We start from the raw sequence: 21,391 nt of genomic DNA on the forward strand, positions 1-21,391 counted from the left end.
CATTTGAATGACTTAAGTATCTTGGCTGTTTGTCGACTTGTGATTTTCAGTTCATTCTATGTCTTAGTTTGTGATTCGCTGTTTTAATTGACTTTTCTGATTCTTCCCCTCGACCCGCTTTGTCGAGTTACTGATTTCATACATGTCCCCTGATGGAACCTATGGAACCACTAGCCTGGTTAAATGAGAAAAAAAATACACCTACCAAAATCTATAAAGCTCACTAATGAACAAAATTGTGTCATCTTGTTTGTTTAATCCACATCAGTAATGCAAAAAGAACAAGTGAAAAAGAGGAACGGTGACTCTGGGACACTGGGCCCAAAATAGTTACAGTTCGTCTCCACCAGCCTCACCTCAAATCGTCATTTTCGCTTTTCTGTTTTGGTACAGATTAAACAAACACGATGGAAGGTGATAATTCATGAGTTTTAAACGTTCTGGTGGCCATTTTTTCCAGGCTAGCCAGTTAACAGTTCCCCCAGCATGCAAACTTTATGTTAAGATACACATACTTCATTCATGAGGTTGATATTAGTCTTATCTCACTGCCGTAAAGAAAGAAAATCAGTGCATTTCTATTTCTTCAGCGCTGGAGAGAATGTGAAGACTCCCTGAATACAAACACACTCCAGATCCCGAACACTAAACAATGCTGTAGCTAGTTAGCTCACTAACTGGCTAATCTAGGGAGCTAGCTCTGTTGCTAAACTCATTCAGATGTCATGGCGTCGGCCAGGTGACTACATGTTAGACGACATAACAACAACTTTAGCTTTCTGAAGTACTTTAACCACCAGAAACAACAATAAAGGCTGCTACTTTCCCTGCAGCTGGGGTTTTCTGTAGTGGGACAAAGTTTCTGCTGTCACACTCCACTGTAGCTAACTGACGCCACATTGACCATGACTGATCCCATGGTAAAATATGCTAGCAACAAACAAACCCTGCCCAGAAACGCAATGATATATAATGTTAAAGGTGTTTCCTTTAACGGATGGTATCTTTAAGTCACATAAGGTTGCCACAGTACTTGCTGCTCGACAGAAAGCGACATAAAGATAAGATAAAGAAGACCGTAAATAAGTTAAACATGTAGACACATCCTGAAAGAGCGGCCTGAGTTCAAATGAAGATGCTAAATAAACTCCACGTTAGACACTGGAACGCTGTGTTGTTCCTGTGCAGTGAGCAGACAGTGAAGTTGAAGTCAGTCAATAAACAATTAAACGTTAAAAGAGTTGACAGAATTTGTCAAAAAGTTGTGACATTCTTACAGCATGTGCTTTGAGTGTCGCGCCGGTATTGAAAAGTTACAAATATCTTTCTGAGCTACAGCACAGGTTGAAACTGTCAAAATGTTCATTCTGCCCCTCCGGGAGAACAACTCTGAATAAATAGCTAATATAAAAAAAGATAATATCTACATACATTTAGCTCCTCACCCAAATGAGTGAAGGCATCTCAACTCCTTCCTTCTGCTCCACCTACAACTTTCAAGTACACCTGAGTAAATACTGTTCATGTGAAAAACCCCTGATATATATGTGAGAACATTCCCGTTGGATTAATACTGTTTGCAGACAAAGTCTTTCATACAATCAATACTGGTCTTGCATATACATTTTCAAATAATGAAATGGCAACCCGGTCATTTAGACATACATGTCCCCACTAGTGGACAAAGGTATTGTTGTTCACAGGTACATGTGTGATGAAGTCATGTTGTCTTTAGTGGAATGGGACATCTGAATGTAGCTCTCATCCACCCCACTAGAAGGTGGAGGCTATGGCACTTACGTTGTAACATTCACTTTTCACCATGAGATCTTAAAGTTTTCCCATAAAGGCGAACACAGCTAGCTTCAACCAAACACTTGGCTGTGCAGGATGTGTTTTCTTCTCTTACATTCACATGTTGGATTGTTTACCTCATGTTTCAAGTTTTAGTCGGTAATCCAAATGTTTTGTTCTCCCATACTCGTATCATTTGATCTGACGTCAGAAACAGACTATAATCATGTCAGGTCTTGTTGGAAAGGGATTTTAACCCAGAAACCAGTTTTAGGCCAACACTGACTTTTTCTGGAAAAATGCTGCAGCCACTTTGTTTTCTTACAATTATCATTATTGTGAATTTTGGAATTTTGTGTGCAAAGAAAGTAGCGATATAGAGTTTGTTAAAAAGTTTAAAAGCCTCTTAGTGCGCAGACGTGATGACATTTCTAAATGCTTCACTTTGCTAGTTCTGCTCTTGAGTAGGTTCAATCTTTCGAAGAAATATTAACAGCTTTGTTAAGCTTTGTTAATGGTATAGTTTGTATTTTATTGTTTAAAAATATCTGTTTGAAAAATTTGATCTAGCTACACTCTAGCTACCTAGTGGCTAATCTAACTAGCTACGTAGCTAAGTTATATGATGGCATACAGGGAGGCTACATGTTAAAGCTATTTCAGCTGGAACTTTAATATTTTGGGCTACTTCAGTTAATGCTGCATTCTTGACAGACCAATAATTCCTGCTACTATCCTCCATCTCTAATGTTTGTCAGGATCTTGCATGATCTGACAAACGAGGGTGCTATAATTTAGGAAACCCAGATGGAGCCAAAACAATGACCTCGCTTGACCTTTAAAGATAAGGATGAACTATAGAGTCCATATGACAGACCCACTGTGGGAATCGAAATTTCGTGACCAGATTTTCTTATAGTTCTGAGTTCATGAATTGAGAAATACACTCAGTGGCCACTTTATTAAGTACACCTGTAGAACCTAATCCAGCACACCGGCTCTGCTATGAAGTCTACTCTGTGATGTCTAAGGTTCAGTAGTTGTTAGTGTGTTAACATTTAATATTTGTATTTGCCATAGCAGGAAAGACAGGTTAATTAATGTCATTAATGACAGATCAGCTCCTATAAAGTGTGCCAGAAAGGTGTGCCAGTAAGCAAGCATGCACAACGCCAGTGGCTTAACACCCAACACCTAACTGGAATGCAGCTGTTAATTAATTGCGCTTGCTTCTCCTGTTATGACATGTCAAAACATCTGCTGTACAAAAAAGGTCTATTATAACCATCATACAGGTTTTATAGACCATACTGACATAGACTTCCAGCAGCACTATCAAATATCTGCAAACCCATAAATCAGCCAAGCCCGGTCCGGTGCCTTAGGCCACTCTGAACAACTTGTCACACACCCAGCATGTGTACAATCGCTTGGAGAGTTGGAAAGCAGAAAGATTTCTGTTTCATTATCGTGAAAAGGCTCAGGCAGCAGAGGCACACGTCATGTCAGATCAGTCCAAACGAGGACTTGATACCTGCGTCTACTACACGACTGAACCAACCGGGAGTCTGATTGTTTCATTCCAAAGCTAAGACACTTATTCAAGGCAGGAAAACAACACAGAAGGGAAGATAAAAGTTTTCAAAGTGGAAGTGTCTGTCAGCGCTCTTTTGAACAACACATCGCGCCAGGACCACGGTCATGAATCCTCCTTTGCTGCTCAATAAATAAAACCTGAGGTAGCTCTTTCTGTCAGCAGTGTTCCAGTGAAAAGCCTCACAGTGTCCCTCAGTCATTCGCTCCGGGTTTTCAGAGAGGGGTGGCCCGGCTTTGCTCCTCTTCCTCGTCCCTCTGTGAGGCAGCTGGAGACGAATGCTGCTGCTGGTGCTGCTGTGCTTTGACCGGACAGTTGGCTACCATGTGGGAAACACTCTGACAGAAATGGCACTTCTTGGGCTGAGGTGGCAGCTGACACTCTTTGGCATGATGGCCAGGTCCTCCACAGTTGTAGCATCTGAAACGAACAGAAGAGACAGAAAATTACCTCAGAGGGGCTAATATACTTGTTCTCAGGTAATTTGGAAAATTGTATAATATGAGTTTATTCAATGAGCTGTAAAGTAAATCTGACTTTATTATTGGGTTACTGTATAAAAGTCTAATTGAGAAATGATATTAACACAGCTCCTTCATAAAGAATTGAGAGAGGGACATGTTATTTTGGTGGCAGTGATGCACTCGGTCATTGCTCTTAACGTTTTCAGAAATGCATCACACACCACAAATAGAAGTAGCACTGTATGATTAAATATGCTGGAAACTCTAAAATAAATGCTACTTCTTAATACTGGAATTATTAAAAGCATCCAATACTTTTGACAAGCAGCTGATTTTCCTTTGAATCATCTTGATTCTTGAATCTAAAACTCCTATCTTCAGTGAAGTGACATGATGAAATTCTACCAGCAGAGGGCAGCACACTCCAGCTTTAGTTTCAGATCCCCTGTGACTTAACTCATCTGTCACCCTGCGGCCACATGACGTCCCAGTGGTGGACAGCTGTTAGAGGATTTACCCAGATTGATCTCTGTCCCTTAAGGGATGGTATCAGGGACACTTTGACAGCCAAACTGAAAACTGGCTTTGTTGTCCCATCAATCGAGGTAAAAGGGTGAATCTTGGCTTTGCAGAGTGTTTAAAGTCCCCCTGCACCCAAAAATGTGTTTTTCTTCTTTTTCCTTCACTGTGATCTTTGAGAATGATGTCGGTGAAGAGTTTGCTTTCATCTGCGGGGGGGTGTATGAATAGAATTAGATTGTGCAGAATATAGCAATAAGGCTATAATTGATATCTGGTACATATGGTAAAAGTAAGGAAAATCATAGCTCACATGTTCAAATGAATGTAATGCAATGAACTGTGTTCCAACCGTTCCATTTGGACTGCTGCCATGAATGACTTGTTATAGCAGGAAAGGCACAGGTGTAACATTGCTGCATTTTGTTCAGGTAAACCCTAGTACTGTCCACACTGGGCCACTGACACAGCTTGAGACACTGTACATTTTTACTGATCTTATACGTTGCGTTAACTCACACTACAAGCTTTATTCGTCCTTTCTGCAAGAATCTAAGACGCTCATATTAACACTTTTTGGATCAACAGTCCTGCAACGTCATGGAGCTCACACAAAATAGCATTGAATCCCTGGCTGGTTTGTCTAGTGACAGTTGCAATGAAGTTTACTCAGAAAAGTCAACTGTCTCCTCAACAATGTTGAGAAAAAAAGAGAGAAAGGCAGAGTTACTTCCTGTAATTCTACTAGGAACAAAAAGTAAGAAGAAAAAAGTGAAATATGGAGGCAGATATATAATAATTATATAAATATAATATGGTCTGTAAAATGAATTTTTCCATCACACTAGTCAGACTACAGCAAACCACAACATGTAAAATACTCAACAATAACATTTTAACAAGCTCACTACAGTTTATAATCCAGCCAGAAAGCCATCTGAACATCTTTAAATCAGACCATTGATCGTTCAGGCAGTCAATCGGGCGTCATGAACCCCTTTAACTGCACGTCCAGTGACGACTGATGTGGCAGAAACTTGGTCCGATTCTCAGATTAGTCGAGGGCAACCAATTCAGGGCTAAAATCAAGTGCATCTGTAGAGTATCTGCCTGACTGAAGGCTGGCTGAACTGAATCATCAATAACGTGATCGATTACACATGTGCATTTTCTGCTATGGCGAGTGAACACGTCTGTTGTGACAAAGGCCTTCACATCTGTAAAACTGTCTCTAATTCCAGTTCACATGGGATCTGTTATCCATCCATCATCCGTCTCTCGGGCGAAGGCAGGGGACACCCTGGGCAGGTCCCCAGCCTACCACAGGGCTACATATACAGACATACAGACAAACAACAATGCACACCGCTCATTCACACCTACGGACAATTTAGAATTATCAATTAACCTCAGCATGTTTTTGGACTGTGGGAGGAAGCCGGAGAACCTGGTGAAAACCCACGCTGCACAGGGAGAACATGCAAACTCCACACAGAAAGACCCCTGGCGGGATCGAACTGGGGACCTTCTAGCTGTGAGGCGACTAACCACCGAGCCACCGTGCAGCCCCAGGGATCTGTTATTTACAGGTTAAATAAAATACACTTAGATAATAATTGGCTGTTCAGAGATCATGCAAAGCATGACTGAACCATTTCTCCTCAAGCAGCAGATTGTGCTGAACAGTAACAACATACTGTATGATGATATTTACCTCCACCAAGAAGGTTGTATATTGTGCAACAGTGAGTGCTCTTCTGCTTTCACAGCAGGATTCCACTGAATCATTAAATTATCACACAGCTCTAATCTTGCTATCGACAGGTCAAAGCGAGTGTGAACCTCGACACAGAACAGTTGCTGCTATGATCTTGGAGATGTGTGTGTATTGTTATCAGCATGTCTGAGAAGGCTAATGATTAGTTGCTAAGTGAAATCCTCTTGGTGAATTCATTAGCGCAGGATAAATAAGGCAAATAAGTGAGGCTCAGGCGCTGTGAGCCACAGTGTGACACAAAGACACACTGGCCAGTTAAACAGGCCAGAAAAAAAATGATTTTTTTGTGTATGGACAACCTGGCTTGCTCTGGGCCCCGGCTTTTCACATTTGCTCCCCGCCTGCAGTCGAACAACTAAAGCAACTGAGTAGGGAGCTATTATTTTTTTTATATTTCATGTACAAGCACTTTTAAGACTTCAGAAACATTGACTATGCTTCAACACTAAGAAACAAGGTATTTGCAGTAACTCCAACACACAAAACAATACACATTGTCATGTCCCGCCGTGTCTGATCCGTGTCTGTCTGTTCACAGTGTCTAGTCTTGTCGGGCACTTCCTGTTTTATTGTGAAACCCTAACTCTCCTCTCGTTTCAGACTCTGACCTCCTGATGTGCTTCCCGCCTGTCTGATTGTCTGCCCTGCCCTGATTGTCTCCACCTGTTCATTGTTACCTCATGTATATATAGTCCGCGTCTCCCTTCGTCTTGTGCCAGATTGTCTTGTACGTCTTGTGCTCCCTGTATCTCAGTATATCAGTCCTGCTAAAAGTACCATAGTTCTCTATTGTTGTTTTGATTACCTTAGCGTCCTTAGTTTTCCTTTTTGAAATCCTTAGCGTTTTTTGTTCCTGCCTCTGACACTACCTCTGAGCCCTGAGTTTGCCTGTATTGCCTTTTTGTTTTTTGTAAATAAATCAGCCCTCGTGCTGGCCTTTTGTTGGAACTGTGTTTGGTCTCCTGCTTTTGAGTCCTGACTCCTTCGAGCCCCTGGGCCTTTTCACACATAATTTCGTGTTTTCACTTTAGTTGAAGGCTGTGTGCTTGTCTTTAGGATCAGTGTCCTATATATCCTAAAATCATTAAAATGATTTTTCACCTTTCTTAAGCTTGAGCCTTAGGGCTTCAAACTGGCAAACCAAAATATCATTCTCTTCTATACTCGTACATAAAGTTTCTGTTATTGTCAACAAAACCCATTAAAGACTGAAACCAACAACTTTCCAGCTTCCCTGTCCTGTCTGAGCCTGTTGGCTCCTACTGAAGACACTTAAAAAATAGAAACAAGCTCTGCAACAAGCTATCACATCAAATCACACACGGTGGACATACTGTATCATGGCCTTGTAAAGCTAACACAGCTAACATGTTAGCTCATCAGCGCCTGGTCAGCTCAGCTGAGGCAGCGTTATCAGTCATTTTGAGTTATATTTTGAGTGACCTAATGAATGTAAGTCAGTTTCACGGCCACTACAAGAAATATTTATGCTCTTTAGCTGCTAAACGCTGCTATATGTTCACCAGCTAGTTGCTAACTGTGTCTGTCCGCTGTCTGGTGCTGAGCAGGTAGTGTACAGTGGCTTTTTAGAGTTTTTTCTCCTAAAACAGCTGCCAGCTGCTGTTAGAAATCACATTGATGTGAGCACCGATGCTGAACCTAAACTGTTGAGTTGCAGGTCATAAAACCCAAACACATTAAGATGCTAATACACCATAGCTCTAAAGGGAGGTGAGTTCATAATATTAAAACAGCTCACCAATATATAGTTTCATTTTTAAAAATGGCTCAGGAATTTCCTTAAACAGCTGGTCACTGTAGCTCCTAACAAACATTACTCAAACAGGAGAAAACTGTCCATTTGTTGGGGACTATTTTTAGAGGCGGATGAATCCACATTTGGACTATTTTGGGCAGCAGGACGGTGAAATCCTGTCGGAGGAGTCGTGGTTGGTTTGAGTCTCATCATGACATTTGTTGATGATCAAAAAAATATTGAGTTCATGTCTCTTAAAGCAGCAAAGGTCTGTGAGATACAGAGTGATGAAGGCCAGACTAAGGCCTGGATCACCTCACACCTCACCACCACTTCCTTCCCCTCTTCCTCCCTCCTCCCAGCCCCCCATCAGGGCTCGGTATTGATCAGTGTGGCCACAGGAGTGGGAGAGGGAGCTCCTTTGTTTCAATACTACCATGACCTCTGAACTCTGACCCCCGCTCAACCACCCTCCTACCTCCCTCCCCTCCGCCTCATTTGCACACGACCTCCCATTGTTGCTATGGCAACGGCGACCTCCGACCTCTCCTGGGCACCTACATCTGTTATCAATTAAATGGATAAGATCCTTTCCTCTTGCGGATACTACATTTATGTTTGGGAGAAAAGAGGGAACATGTGAATGCAATCAAACCTACACAGCGGATACTTAAAGACAGGAAGTTGTGGGATTATTTCTATCATTGCCCACCATGATTAATGAAGTTCAACTTAATAAGATGCTATCTCACATTAGTAACGGCCTATGGTCTGCAAATCAAACTCCTTTTCCTCTTAATTGCAACACTGAAGTTTTGGAACCAGTAAGAAAGAGAAAAGAAGGAACATCTGAATGTGATCAAATCCAGCAGGTATTTAAAGACAGGAAGATCAATTTAATAGCCTTACTGGATCTTAATTACCCAAAAAAGCTTCAAAGACAAACAGCAATTGCAGATAAATTACAGTTTTCTCCAGGATCACTCATTTATGTGTTCGTTTGTATTCTTTGAGTTTGTGTTTGGTATCAAAGAGATGAACTTTGAACTGATGAAGCTACACTGCGGCCGGTACAGAAGCCAAGAAATGGAGCGTTGGGGGTTGGAGAGTCCTGACGAGATCAAACAATCTATTGATCCAGCTCAGCCTGCTGCTCCACAAAGATCCAGCATCTAGTCAGCAAAATTCTCTGACAGAGTTCTTCTTAGCTCTACACCCAACTTTCATCAACAAGAGATAAACTGGCATCACTTGTAAAAGAGCAAAGACCTCCCTCTTATGAAGTCATTTTTGTCTATACTTTCAGTCCTTAAAATCAATCAAAAACAGCTGCTATAGCACAAGGCATGCAAATCTACTTAAACCTTACACTTTTGCACTTGCCCTCTTCAATTTACTGTGTCCTTTTAAAGTCACAATGAAATTAAAAGCAACAATTTCAACTTTTCAGTTACTAATCGCTCCTCTTTCAATCAAAGTAACCAAATCACTTACAACATTTCTCCTGCATCTTCAAGAAAGCCACTTCATGCTGTCTTCTTCACAGACTTGCTAGTTTTAGCACATTCTTTAGGAGGCTGCGTAATGCCAATACAACAGCAGCAACAGTATCATTCAAGAGACCCATCAAAGCACTTTGTTGAGTAAAATGTGCAGCTGTACACAGTAAGTAACAGAATGGAAATATGACGCAGTGGTAAATATCTTGTATTTCTTATGTTACAATTTGACAGAATTTATTTTCTGACTCAAAGTATGTGGCTCTTAAGATTATGAACTTTGGAGCATTTTTAAGTAACCTCTGCCTTCACTGTAACATCCTGTTTCTAATGAAAAGATGCCACATTCAAGAAGCAAAATGTTGTTTCTCATGTATGTAAGGCAAACGTAGAGGAAAAGTTTTACATTTAGAGAAATACAGAAGAAGATTGACACCACTGTCTTCTCTATATGGCACTTGAGTCAGGTCCTGGCTATAGTAAGGTCTCCAGAACCTGTCTTTACCAGCTGTATCTGGCAACCGGCTGTAACTGGAGACTCTGCATAGAGGTGCTCGGCAGATATCTGAACTGTTGGTGATCAAGACAAAGTTCCAGAATACAACTCACCCTCAAGGGAGAAACTGTGAAGTTTAAATTTCTATTTATGTACAGATTAAACAAAGAGACATACCACGTTAACTAGTGAGCTTTAGAGATGGCACCAGGCACATTATGGCATTTTCAGAGCCAGGCTAGCCTCTGCTGCAGCCAGAGGTGCTACACAGACATGTGAGGTGGATGGATGAACTGTCAAGAAACTGTTCCATCACATCTGTAGTTCACATAAATCACAAACTGTAACATTTTCAATTCAAAAACAAGCACAACAACATGTTCGTGGGTCAGCTGCAGAGGTGATGGACAGTACCAGGCTAGCTTTTGACCCATGCTTGTAATCTAAAGATAGGTTCTATATTGACTCCAGATCTGCATTTTACACAGACATGAGATAAGCAATTTTCTCACTTTACTCCCAGAAAGAAAGTGAATAAGTGTATTTCTTAGAATGTTGAACTGTTCCATGCACGTGGATGTCCTCACTCTGGACTGACCTGTCACCCTTGGAGCGTCGTTTCTGGGCGCTCTTTGGACGTCTCTCGCTGCCCAGACATGGTGCTCCATTGGGCCCAGTAACCTGGACGGACTCCAGCCCTTTAGACGATTTCTTAAAGGTGAACTCGACGGCCTCACCTTCTCTGAGGCTGCGGAAGCCCTCCATGTGCAGTTTGCTCTGTTATGGAGAGAGAATGAGGTTCATGGGGTTTGAGCAGTTGCCACAGAATGCCACAGATGGTGGTATCAAAAAGCTTAATGTGGGATTCTTGAGAGCTTTTTGAGAGCTAACATCAAAAAGTTTTCAGGCCTGTGACTTTACATTTTGGTTCATTCTCACCGCTCCTATAGTGTAATATTCACCTGCAGCAGGCAGCTATTTTCACAGAGAAAGCTCTAAAACCCCACTGTGAACGACCTGCTCAGCACCACACAGCAGAGACACAAAGTTAGAGACCAGCTGATAAACATAGTGAAGCATTTGGCAGATTAAGAACCAGATATTTCCCTCTGAAGGTGGTAGAGAGCAAAAATGGAGCTGAAAGACAGTGAATGTTGAACTTACATTCAAGTACATCTGCAGATAAATGATAATGTCGCTCCACAACTGCTGGATATGTATCCAAGCAACTGTTTGCTCACCATATCAGATATGTCAAGTTGGCAAACAATGTCTTTTTTTTGCAGTTATTTGGGCAGTTTCTGACAAGATAAATACAGGTGTTGAGATGGTAAAGTTACTAGAAGGGAGTATTACTAAACTTTAAATGCACCATTTCCAGTGTTGGTCCTTACAAGACAAAGGTGCAGCTTACTTGAACACTGACTGCACACGTGAGACAAACTCCATAAACGCTGCAGAAATGGGAAGGTGTAGCCACTCTGTCAGGGAATCCTCAGTGCTCTCATAAAAATCCAATCCTGTTGACAGCCCTGTTAAAACATCAATGCTTTCAAACACCCCTCCTCCCCTCCTGTGTCTCCAACCAAACCTCCAAAGCATTCCTCATCCCACCCCCCACCCGCTCTGCTTCCTCAGCACCACCACCTACATGCAGCCACAAACTCCAAAATGAGTCCATCTGGTCAAATCTCCAGATGACCATTGCACTGGAGGATGCTGGGAAATGACACACAGGAGGAGTGCATTCCTGGGATAGCTACCAGAGGAAGTGGCAGGAATGTATGCATCCTCCGTCACCAAGTAGTCCACTATACCACTGATCTTTCACTAACTGGATTTCCAATTGTGGTGGTAAATAAAAGGAGGGATGAGCTACCTCACAGTGAACATGGCAAAAACCAAACAAACAGTCACTACTGATATCTTACAGTGACAAAATAGAACAATAAAATATACTTTGTCTTGGTTAAACTCAACGAGACAATACTGCACTGCACATCCCACGAGTCACATGGAAATCAATCAAAGTGAGCAGTAGGATGGTGGCAGAGAGAGCTCAAAGCTTTGCAGTTTAAGAAAACAGAAGCAAATTGGGCTTAATTGTCAGATTGGGAAGTCAGTCAGCTCAGTGTAGAAATTTATATTATTACATAATGATTTTATGTTTTTTTTCTTTTTAACCCCTTAACGCCGACTGTCACAAATTTGCATCATACCACTTTAATCCACATTGCAGCTGAATCCTGCATGCATTCCTCTAACGCCGGTTTGTGCATATTCAACACACACCTAGGAACCTTTTGCAAGCACTGGTTTCTCATCGGACCGGTCGAAGTGAAAACTACATCCGTTGTGTTGTTTTTACAATGTAATGGTTGTAAGCAATTTTTTGGCTTTTATGATGCACATTTATGAATTTTGAAAATAGGTATGTTTATGCAAATTAGCGACAACAGGCGTTAATGCTTAAATACAAGCATTAACGCCTGTTGTCGCTAATTTGCATCATACCTAAATTTAGATCTATTGTATGTGTTGCGGCCTGGAAATAATCAAAGCATATATGTTAGGGAAGCAGACTAAGTAGGGCAGTATAATAGTACACATTTTTATTTAATTCTCTGCTTGTCTTCATTATTTCCATGTATTATTTTGCCTTCACTCATTTTTTTATTTACGCAGAGATAGAGACAGACACAGAGTACGATGCTTGTGAAGCAGTACGTCATCAGTTTGCGCAGTGTGTCTGTGTGCGAAAAAAAAAAGAAAAATGTAACATGAATGTGTGGTTGCCTTGTGAAACCCGGCTGCTCCGACAAACTTATCAAAAAAAAAAAATAAGCATCACCGGGAAGAATAAAGTTGCCGAACAGAAGACCGAGTCCTGTCGTTCTGAGGGTGCAACATATGTGCTACAGAAAAATTTACAAACTCCTCTTAATTTAGGATCAATTTGAAAGCAAAAACACTTATAATTATTTTTTTTAAATAATTCTAAATAAATTCAGGCGTCAAGGGGTTAACAAACAAAAAAGGCCAAGAAATTAAGTTTTGTTGGCTAGTTTGGCATAAACAGAAGAACTGAATAGTAACATGAGTGGTGTTAAAGTGAAAATTAAATTTACTTTTTTTTTGCTGTACATATAATCCTGCCTGGTCTCACTAAACAGCATATTAATAACATGCTAATGTCTTAAGTCATTCATCACAATGTATTTTTTTGCTTTCCACTCATCATTTATCACCATCCACTGTAAGCTTTTCGCAGGTCATTTTAGGCATGAATGTCATAGAAAAAAAAACTCAGGTGACACAGTATAAAGAGCCACAAAGCCTGTATATGGAGATATGAAGGAAGTAGGGGTGGATGGATGGGTCAAACTAACACAGGACTTTCACCCAGGAGACCACTGTTCATTAATGTGAACCTACATCCATAGTTAATCAACGTATCGTATGTCACGTAAATTACATTACGTAAATTAAGTTTACTCATTTCAAGCCAAACAATGGTCTTTTCCTAAAGCAAACCGAGCAGTTTTGGTGCCTAAACCGAACCAAACAGAGAGCATTTCACCACCAGTTAACCACCTATACGTTATTATTGTCACCATGACAACAAAGGTCCCCTGACTATGACGACAAACAACGAAGGTCACCTGACTTCATCATTTAGTGCACATCCAAAACTCCTAAAATGACATCCGAAACGTTTAAAGGGCCCCATGAGGTCACGTTGTATAATCACATATTCTCGCTAACATATGATGTTATTACAGGTGATTTTTTCCAACAGTCCACATTTTGCGTGTAAAAACAGATCTTTTCTCCTCAGTGATATAATATCCAGGACTCTGGAGGTCAAGTAATCCTGATCGAGCTCTCTTTCCTTCAGTGACTCTCTCGTAGGTCCATGAACGTGCTCCTGGTGAATGTCTAGTGACTCCCTGTCCATCCAGAGCTGCTCATACCCGGTCAGCTTTACTGTGCAGCCATGTGGTCCGACACAATAAAGCTACGAGGCCACACCTCATACAGGTGTTAGACCGCTGTAGGGGCTCAGTATGCTTCAGACAAAGAGCTTGCTGAAGCACTTCCTGAAACCCTACTGTTCCTGTTTTTCACGTGTGAAGGGATGCAGGGTTTGAATTCTCTCAAGATCTTTTTTTATTCTTCACACAACTACTGCCCATCACTTTTTAACGTCAACAACCGAATGCAACACCATGAGTGCTTTGAGAGGAAAGTGTGCAGCGTTACTGCTGTTTGTGTGAATCTTCTTGGAGAAGACTGGTATGCCTGTTTGAAGCAGTCAGGGGCAGATTATGATGGCAGGCTTTTCAGCACCTTTCCAAACAGGTCTAAACATTTTGCCTTTAGATGTGGTTAAACAACACATTTTGAAACCTGTTTTGAAGCATACTGAGACCTTAAACTTAAGTCCTTCTGTATTGCATCATTTTCTACCAGGCCTTTCAAATGTGCTGCATTTCACATTTGTCTCCCAAATTAATTTCTAACAATATTTAATTGGTCATTAGAACAAAACACACTACAATCTCCCACATGATCAAACCTCTGCAGGCCAAAACAAGCATGGACAAGGCTTTAATCCCCTCACCTTCATCAGATGATTTACAGCAACACAGGGGCAGGTAACCCGAGAAGAGGTCTCTGCCAAAAGGCTCCACATGGGAGGTGGGACTGAGACTCGGGGTTGGTGGGCTCCCTGATGCTTTAATGACTTCATAACAGGAAGCAGGGCTGGATGGGGAGAGGAATGAGCCTTGTTTTCTCTGCTTAAACCTCTAACCCCTTTTAAATAGAAATGTTTGAGCTCTAAACCCCCCCTCCACACCTTTGAGGTTCCACAGCAAATATCTGCGAGGCGAAGTGAGTGGGGGGAGTGGCAGGGCAGACTCGGGCATGGTCGACTTTAAGATGTGTTAATCTTCAGGTAATTTTACACAGAAACACATCAGGAGCGCTAATGCCTGACTTTACTCCAGAGAGCTTTGCCTGGTCTATAAACTGAAAGACACAGAAATGTTTAACACACTGAAAGCACTTCATCTTCACACATGAGAAGATGGAACCACAGATGTTTGCAAGAACCAGAAGTGAAAGCATGCGTTCAGTGTGCGAACGCGCCACATCGGAGCTGAGGATCCTCAAGTCAAATGGCATTTTAATGGCATTGTAACCTTCTTTCTCCAAAGGGTTCACTGAATGTAAGCCTTTTCTTTGCAGTATCTGCTGCATCACTTTTACAGGGACACCAAACAGAAGCCAGGGTTTTCAGATATTCAGAGAGTCTGATGAATGCACAGGAAGGTGTGTTATCTATGCAGCTTGATTACCAGAAAATGTTACAAACACCAGCTTTGCTTTGTGTCATTGGTGTATCTGTGATGCTCCTCTATAGGCTGGACTGATCTAAGAATCAGTGTTTTTCTCCTTGTCAAAGTCACACCGGGGAGCATCGAACCTCTAATTACACAGTCCAATCTGTCATCATTTACATTTAACAGTTTATGGGTAAACATTTGTCAATAAACAGCCTCTCCCTTCACATGGAGGGAGTGTTTGAAGGTGTTCACATGCAGTGTATATATATAGTTAATAAGATATATGTGTGTGCAGCTAATACTGCTGTGCACATGTATATGTTGCGCATTGTTAATAGAAAGTATTCACATCCACCATATGACCGGTAGCAGCTTCCTATCACCCCCAGCGGGGGTATTAAACCGGCCTGGGGCCTCTGAGGGGGCAGCAGCGTCTCACCTGGTGGACGAACACGTCGAGCGGCTCCTGCAGAGCAGCTCCGTCCCTGCTGCTCATGGAGAGGAAGCCGAAGCCCATCCGCACGTTGAACCACTTGCAGACTCCGCTGCCCCGGGACAGAGCCGCCTCCTCCTCCTCGTCCTCCTCCTCGCCCCGCGCTCGGCCCCCTGCACAAGAGACAGAGGCCCGGTGGTCAGAGCGGAGTGGATCCCGCAGGGACCGGCTGATGAGCTCGGTCAGGGCCCGAGCGAGAGCTGCTCACGTTTATTTAAGAGATCACAACACAAAAACTCACAGTTTTCATGAGCAAGTCAATAAAACACACAGTCAATAAAATGGATGCAGCGGTTTCATGAGCAAATAATGCGCCGATTATTTTCAACTCATTGTTCAGTGTATAAAAACTACAATTTCCCAAAGCCCAAATGTCTTGTGAGCTTTTATTCTCTCTGATCAGAAGAACATGCTAAACGCGAACAAAACTAAAACAAAACAAAAACTAATCCGACCATCCCATAATAATTAATCAACTGTTTTTATTGATGATTAGAATAAAATCACGGATTTATTCGCTGTTTCTAATCTAATACGATATTTGATTCATTTATATACAATTATCAATATATTATTATTGCATATATTCTCACTATTTTCTACAACAGTTTAAGACAGTTTTATAATTTAAAATAAATAGATGTAGGCGCACTCCAGCAGGCCCACAGCAAACTGTTTGTACCTGTGAAGCTCTGAGTGGAGGCTGAGCCCATCCCGCCGCTCTCTGGTGCTACTCCCCGGCGTTAAAGTGCACCGAGCTGCCTCCAGCCCCTCACACATCCATCCTACCTCCACACCAACCCCCCCAGACACCAAGAGACAACCACCCAGCCCCTCAGAGAGGAAAGTAAACACAAAGCGAGAAGAAGAAAAGCCAGCCAACCCTGCAGCCTCTCTTCTAGTCAGCTTCATGCCCTCTTTCACAGCAAAGAGGCTCCTCATACCTTCTGCCATGGTGGGAGGTGTCCACGGCCTCCTGCAGGAACGGCTCCGGCCCACCACCTATCAGATGGAGTGAGGTGGGTGCATGCTGCTCATCCGTGCACCTTCTCTCTGTCCGTGTGCGTGTTTGTAATCCAGGAGAAAGAGTGTCTTCTCCCTGCAGAACCCCACTGACCCTCCTACCTCTGGTAACCCCCACCACACACTCATAGAGCGGCACACACACACACACATACACACACACAACAGCACTTCGGTCAAGTCCACGTGATTTCCAATAGCAGATAAATCACACATGTCCAATCAGATATGGAGCCAAAACAACAGACAAAGTGACCAATCAGGGCTTTGGACGATGCAGCATCAGCGTTGCACCCAAGGGTCCAGAAAAACATCGCCCCGCCCACTGCCACCTTCCACACACACACACACACACACACACACTGAAGCTCCCTCTGCAAGGCGTTTTCAGCTACAGCTCAGTTCAAATCAGAGATGGTCTTTCAATTTTCATCAGTTTTATCCACATTTGCAACTATTTGCAACATATGTGTGAAAAACATTTCATGTTGAAAAATACATTCAAGGAAATACAATCACTCAATTTGTTTGAAATGATTTCAAACTTCATTTGCTTTGACATATTTTGAAATTTGCACATTCTCAGAATTTGAACCGATAATAATGTACTATGGTGTTTTCAGTGGGTTGTCTGCACAGTTAAAGGGCTTTTTAGTGACCAAATAACATAAACCAGCCCTCAGTTTAAAGCCTGCATACCTCCAAGGAACCTTTAAGATGACAATTCAGGGATGACTTTTGTGCTATTTGGGAAATTTAAAGGTGTTTTTATCAGTTGAAAACCTAAATGCCATGCAAATAGTTCATAAAAACCCCTTAATATCTTAGAATCCATTGGTTTACTGATCTGGACTGAACCCCTGAATCTGGACGTTAACCACACAAATTTTCAGAATTTTGCATTGATAACTGAATTTGTGACACAAGATTGAAACCTGCCTAATTGTCCTGTATTCTCATTTGTCTTCCTCTTCTTTGTTTCATCTTCCCCTCTTCTTCCTCTTTTTTCTTCTTCTTCCTCGACAAGATGTGCAGCCCTGACTCACTGCTGTTTAAGCCTCTTTAAAGGGACGAATGGAGGTGTTTCTATGTTATGTTATTGTTTAAGGATTTGTTGCCCTTAAAAATAATCTTCACATAAACTCTAATAACCCTCACTACACTACTTTCCATTAACTTATCAATTACTTTACACCAGATCTGGCTGAATCTGTTAAATACCTGAATACTAAACAGGAATTACTTAAAATATGTTGTTTTTTTCATCCGCTTAATCATTTAATAACACTTTAAATTGATAATAAAAAGTATAAATATATTTCAAATTAATGTGTGCATTTAGGGGGAAGTCATGCACTTAATAATGTCTGTGCTATTTAAGGGCTTTTGAAGTTAAGGCGTTTTGAAGGGTTTCAGTTTGGAACGACGTATGCATCCCAATAACACCTTAAATTGATAACTGATAATTAATGAAGAGGCAAAATATTTCAAATTCATGTTCAAATTAAGGAGTGATGTGCCACTTCAAATTTGGTGCTTGATGGCAGGTATCTAACGAACTACCACTGCAGTAAATCATAGACATAGACATACTGTTGGTGACCGAGCTGTCCTCTCAGAGGAAACACTGGTCCTGAGCGTTCCCTGTATGAACAGTGTGTGCATCACTGGCGACTGGTGCTGCCTTTATGTTGTCTGTGATCATTCTACAAACTAATAGGTGTAATTTAGACACCAGATGGTGTCTCCCTCTTCTTTATTCTCTCAGGATGAATCATCTTTATTGCAGATGAAACTAAACTGCTTGCTTTGTCTCTGCTGAGGTGATTCACATCCACCTGTTACAGTTTGTAAAAAGACATACGGTGGCCTGTTGGAGTCGTTCACTTGCGCTCATTAATGGGTAATTAGTTGCTTTCAAGCGGGACCACAAACCTGCTCCCATCACTGCTGAGTCATGGAACTTCCTGTAATGACACACACACACACACACACACACACACACACACACACACACACACACACATATCCAGGCTTTACATATGTGCAGAGATAATGACCTAAGGCAGCAATTTTTCTGACTTCCTGTACACAGGTGCAGCTTGATGTGTCCACATTTTGTGTATGTGTGTGCATATGCCAGTGAGTGTGTGTGTGTGTGTGTGCCAGTGAGGTGTTGCCTGATGAAAACCAAATGACTGCCTCCATTCATCCGTATAATAGTCCAGCTAGAGGCCCTCTGAAAGTCACCAAGGAAATGTAAAGGCCCACCGGCTGCCGCACAACAAAACAGGCCACCGAAGGTGACCCGGGTCACCCAGAGGGGCTTGTGGGAACAAAGCCTTGGCACGTGCTTGTTCAGCAGCCATTATTGAATCAACACACACGCACACACACACACACACACACACACACACTGAGAGAGTAGGTTCTGAACACTGGGATGTGTGTATAAATTGCAGATATCAAAGTATTGTTTATACTCTAGAGTACAGTACAGTATTAATGTTGTGTATATAATGATGTATGGTTTTAAACACACACCTCGGGAATGACTGCCTGGGCCCTTGCGTATTAAAGAGGGGGAAACTAAGCAGCGGCCCCCTGGGAAGCCTGTCAGCTCACCTTTCACCCCTCCTCCAGAGGGAAATCAATCAATAAACCTGATCAATAACAAATCCATAAAGCGCTGCCATGTTGTGACAGATATCCCTTCCCCAACAAGCCTCTAGGTAGGAAAGGCTGCTGCGGCCCACCTCAGGGGCCATGCAGGCAACAACGACCTGCTGAAGCCTTCTTTACCAAAGACACCCGCCTGTTAAAGCGAGGTTTAGATTTTTTAGGATTTTATAGGCATACTACGGAAAAAAAAACGTCAGTAGAATCCACTGCTGCTGTTCAATGCTCTTGACATAGTTAATAGAGGTATCTGGCGAGAGGGCCGTGTATAAAGTGACAAGATCCTGAGCTCAGATTGCTGTTGGCTTTTGCTGCCTAATTAGCACAGATATAATTTACAGGTGTAAAGAACCTGTTGAGAGGAAGAGGCAAACTACAGACAGCTCTATTCATGTAAAAGCTCATCCATAGCCTCCGTCACACAAAGGGTGGCGCATGTATGAAAGGGAGGACTGCCTCAGTACCAGGGACAGCTCCGCTAACAAAGCAAAGGTTTCCTATTGTGACGTCCCTGAAATCTCAGGCCTAATGAGAAAGTGTTTACAGTGCAGACCAGTCATGTTTTCAGAAGATGCTGCTGTTGAAGATGAACTGGAAGAGAGTATGGCAAAATAATGCCTTAACATTATATAGTGACATTCATAGTGATCTCATTCATCATTATCATCAGGTGTCATTGTATGTGCTGATGAATGATGACTCACTAATCAATCTGTTGAGATATCAAAATACTTTTTTCCAGCCTGATTGCAGCTCAGAACTTTTTTTATTTTAAAATGGAGACCGTCACTCAGCAAATTCAGTGCATCAAACAGTGGCTGTCCTCTTTTCACCCTCCATTTGTTTTAGAAATGTCACTGGTGTCTATGAATACTGATGATGAGTCAACAGATGCTATTCAGACAGCAACCGAAAAAAGGATAGACTGTGCTTGTTTATTTATTTAAGTTCAGTTGAGACCATGTGGGTGATGAATTTAATGTTTTGTTTCCTATTTTTTACCTTTGTTTGACACTGGCTAGAAATTGAACTTGATAATGATCCATTAACAAGTGATATTTCTTTATGAAAACACAAAGTAAGACAGGTTCACTTTCTCCTGTGTGATTTATTCTGCACTGTGCACAGGGACTAATGATTACACCCACATGCCTGCAGGTAATAAATGCACTGTTTTATTATTTCCACTAGATGTCACCTCAAGCATGTGTTCCCCAGATCACCCAAGACTATGATATTAAACAATAACAGAAGAATAATATTACGGTCATTCATACATAATCCAAAAGAAGACGTATGCATCGTAAACAATAGCGAGCGCAGTAGAACATGGAAACAGTGCTCTCAGATACAGAAACAGCACTTTCACATAGAACAAGCTGCCATTCATTCCCTGATTTTGCTCATGGTAGTGCAGAGCAGAAACTCAGCTCTCACCGGAGCCATCCGAGCTAAAAATGTTTGCAGTCATTTTGTCTTTTAATTTCTTTGTGGGCTTTTGCTCAAGGGCCTGTACTTCTGTTCCATTAGATAAAAACAAAATGCTCATGTTATTCCCTGTTTTGTATTTATCTACATGATTAAATAAAGAATGGCTTCATTTGAGTGTTGACTGTCAGCAGCTTTAAAAAAAATTCTTGATGTCAGAGTTAGAGGGAAGTTTTACAGCATCAACAGAGATTGAGCTCCAGTGTTAATAGTGACTGCTGACAACATGGGGCATCGTTCTTTTGATAATACATGTGTTTCTTTGGTGTACTGTATGACAGAAAGGCACATGCTGTGTGGTCTGGTGTTGTGTTGGCAATCCTGAAAATTCATGACACTTTCTATGACTTAATGAAACATGGGCCCAAAGGAAGAAAATACGTTTTGTAGTCCTGCAGATTACAGGAAATTGTCATAGTGAACTCAAAGTCACAGGAGGACTTGGGAGACTCAAGGTA

At 41.8% G+C, this 21,391-nt stretch overlaps 1 protein-coding gene across 1 annotated transcript; it reads right to left on the minus strand.

Annotated features, from left to right (window-relative positions):
* Positions 1-3,603: 3,603 nt before the first annotated feature.
* LOC121620066 (protein lin-28 homolog A-like) lies at positions 3,604-16,456 on the minus strand. The gene is made up of 4 exons (XM_041956003.1): positions 16,426-16,456; positions 15,690-15,856; positions 10,498-10,676; positions 3,604-3,808 (listed from the first exon to the last, which is right to left on the minus strand). The coding sequence occupies exons 1-4, from the start codon at positions 16,454-16,456 to the stop codon at positions 3,604-3,606; spliced, it is 582 nt and encodes a 193-aa protein (XP_041811937.1).
* Positions 16,457-21,391: the final 4,935 nt, after the last annotated feature.

The sequence above is a fragment of the Chelmon rostratus genome, chromosome 16 (genome assembly GCF_017976325.1).
Source record: "Chelmon rostratus isolate fCheRos1 chromosome 16, fCheRos1.pri, whole genome shotgun sequence".
Classification (NCBI taxonomy): Eukaryota; Metazoa; Chordata; class Actinopteri; order Chaetodontiformes; family Chaetodontidae; genus Chelmon; species Chelmon rostratus.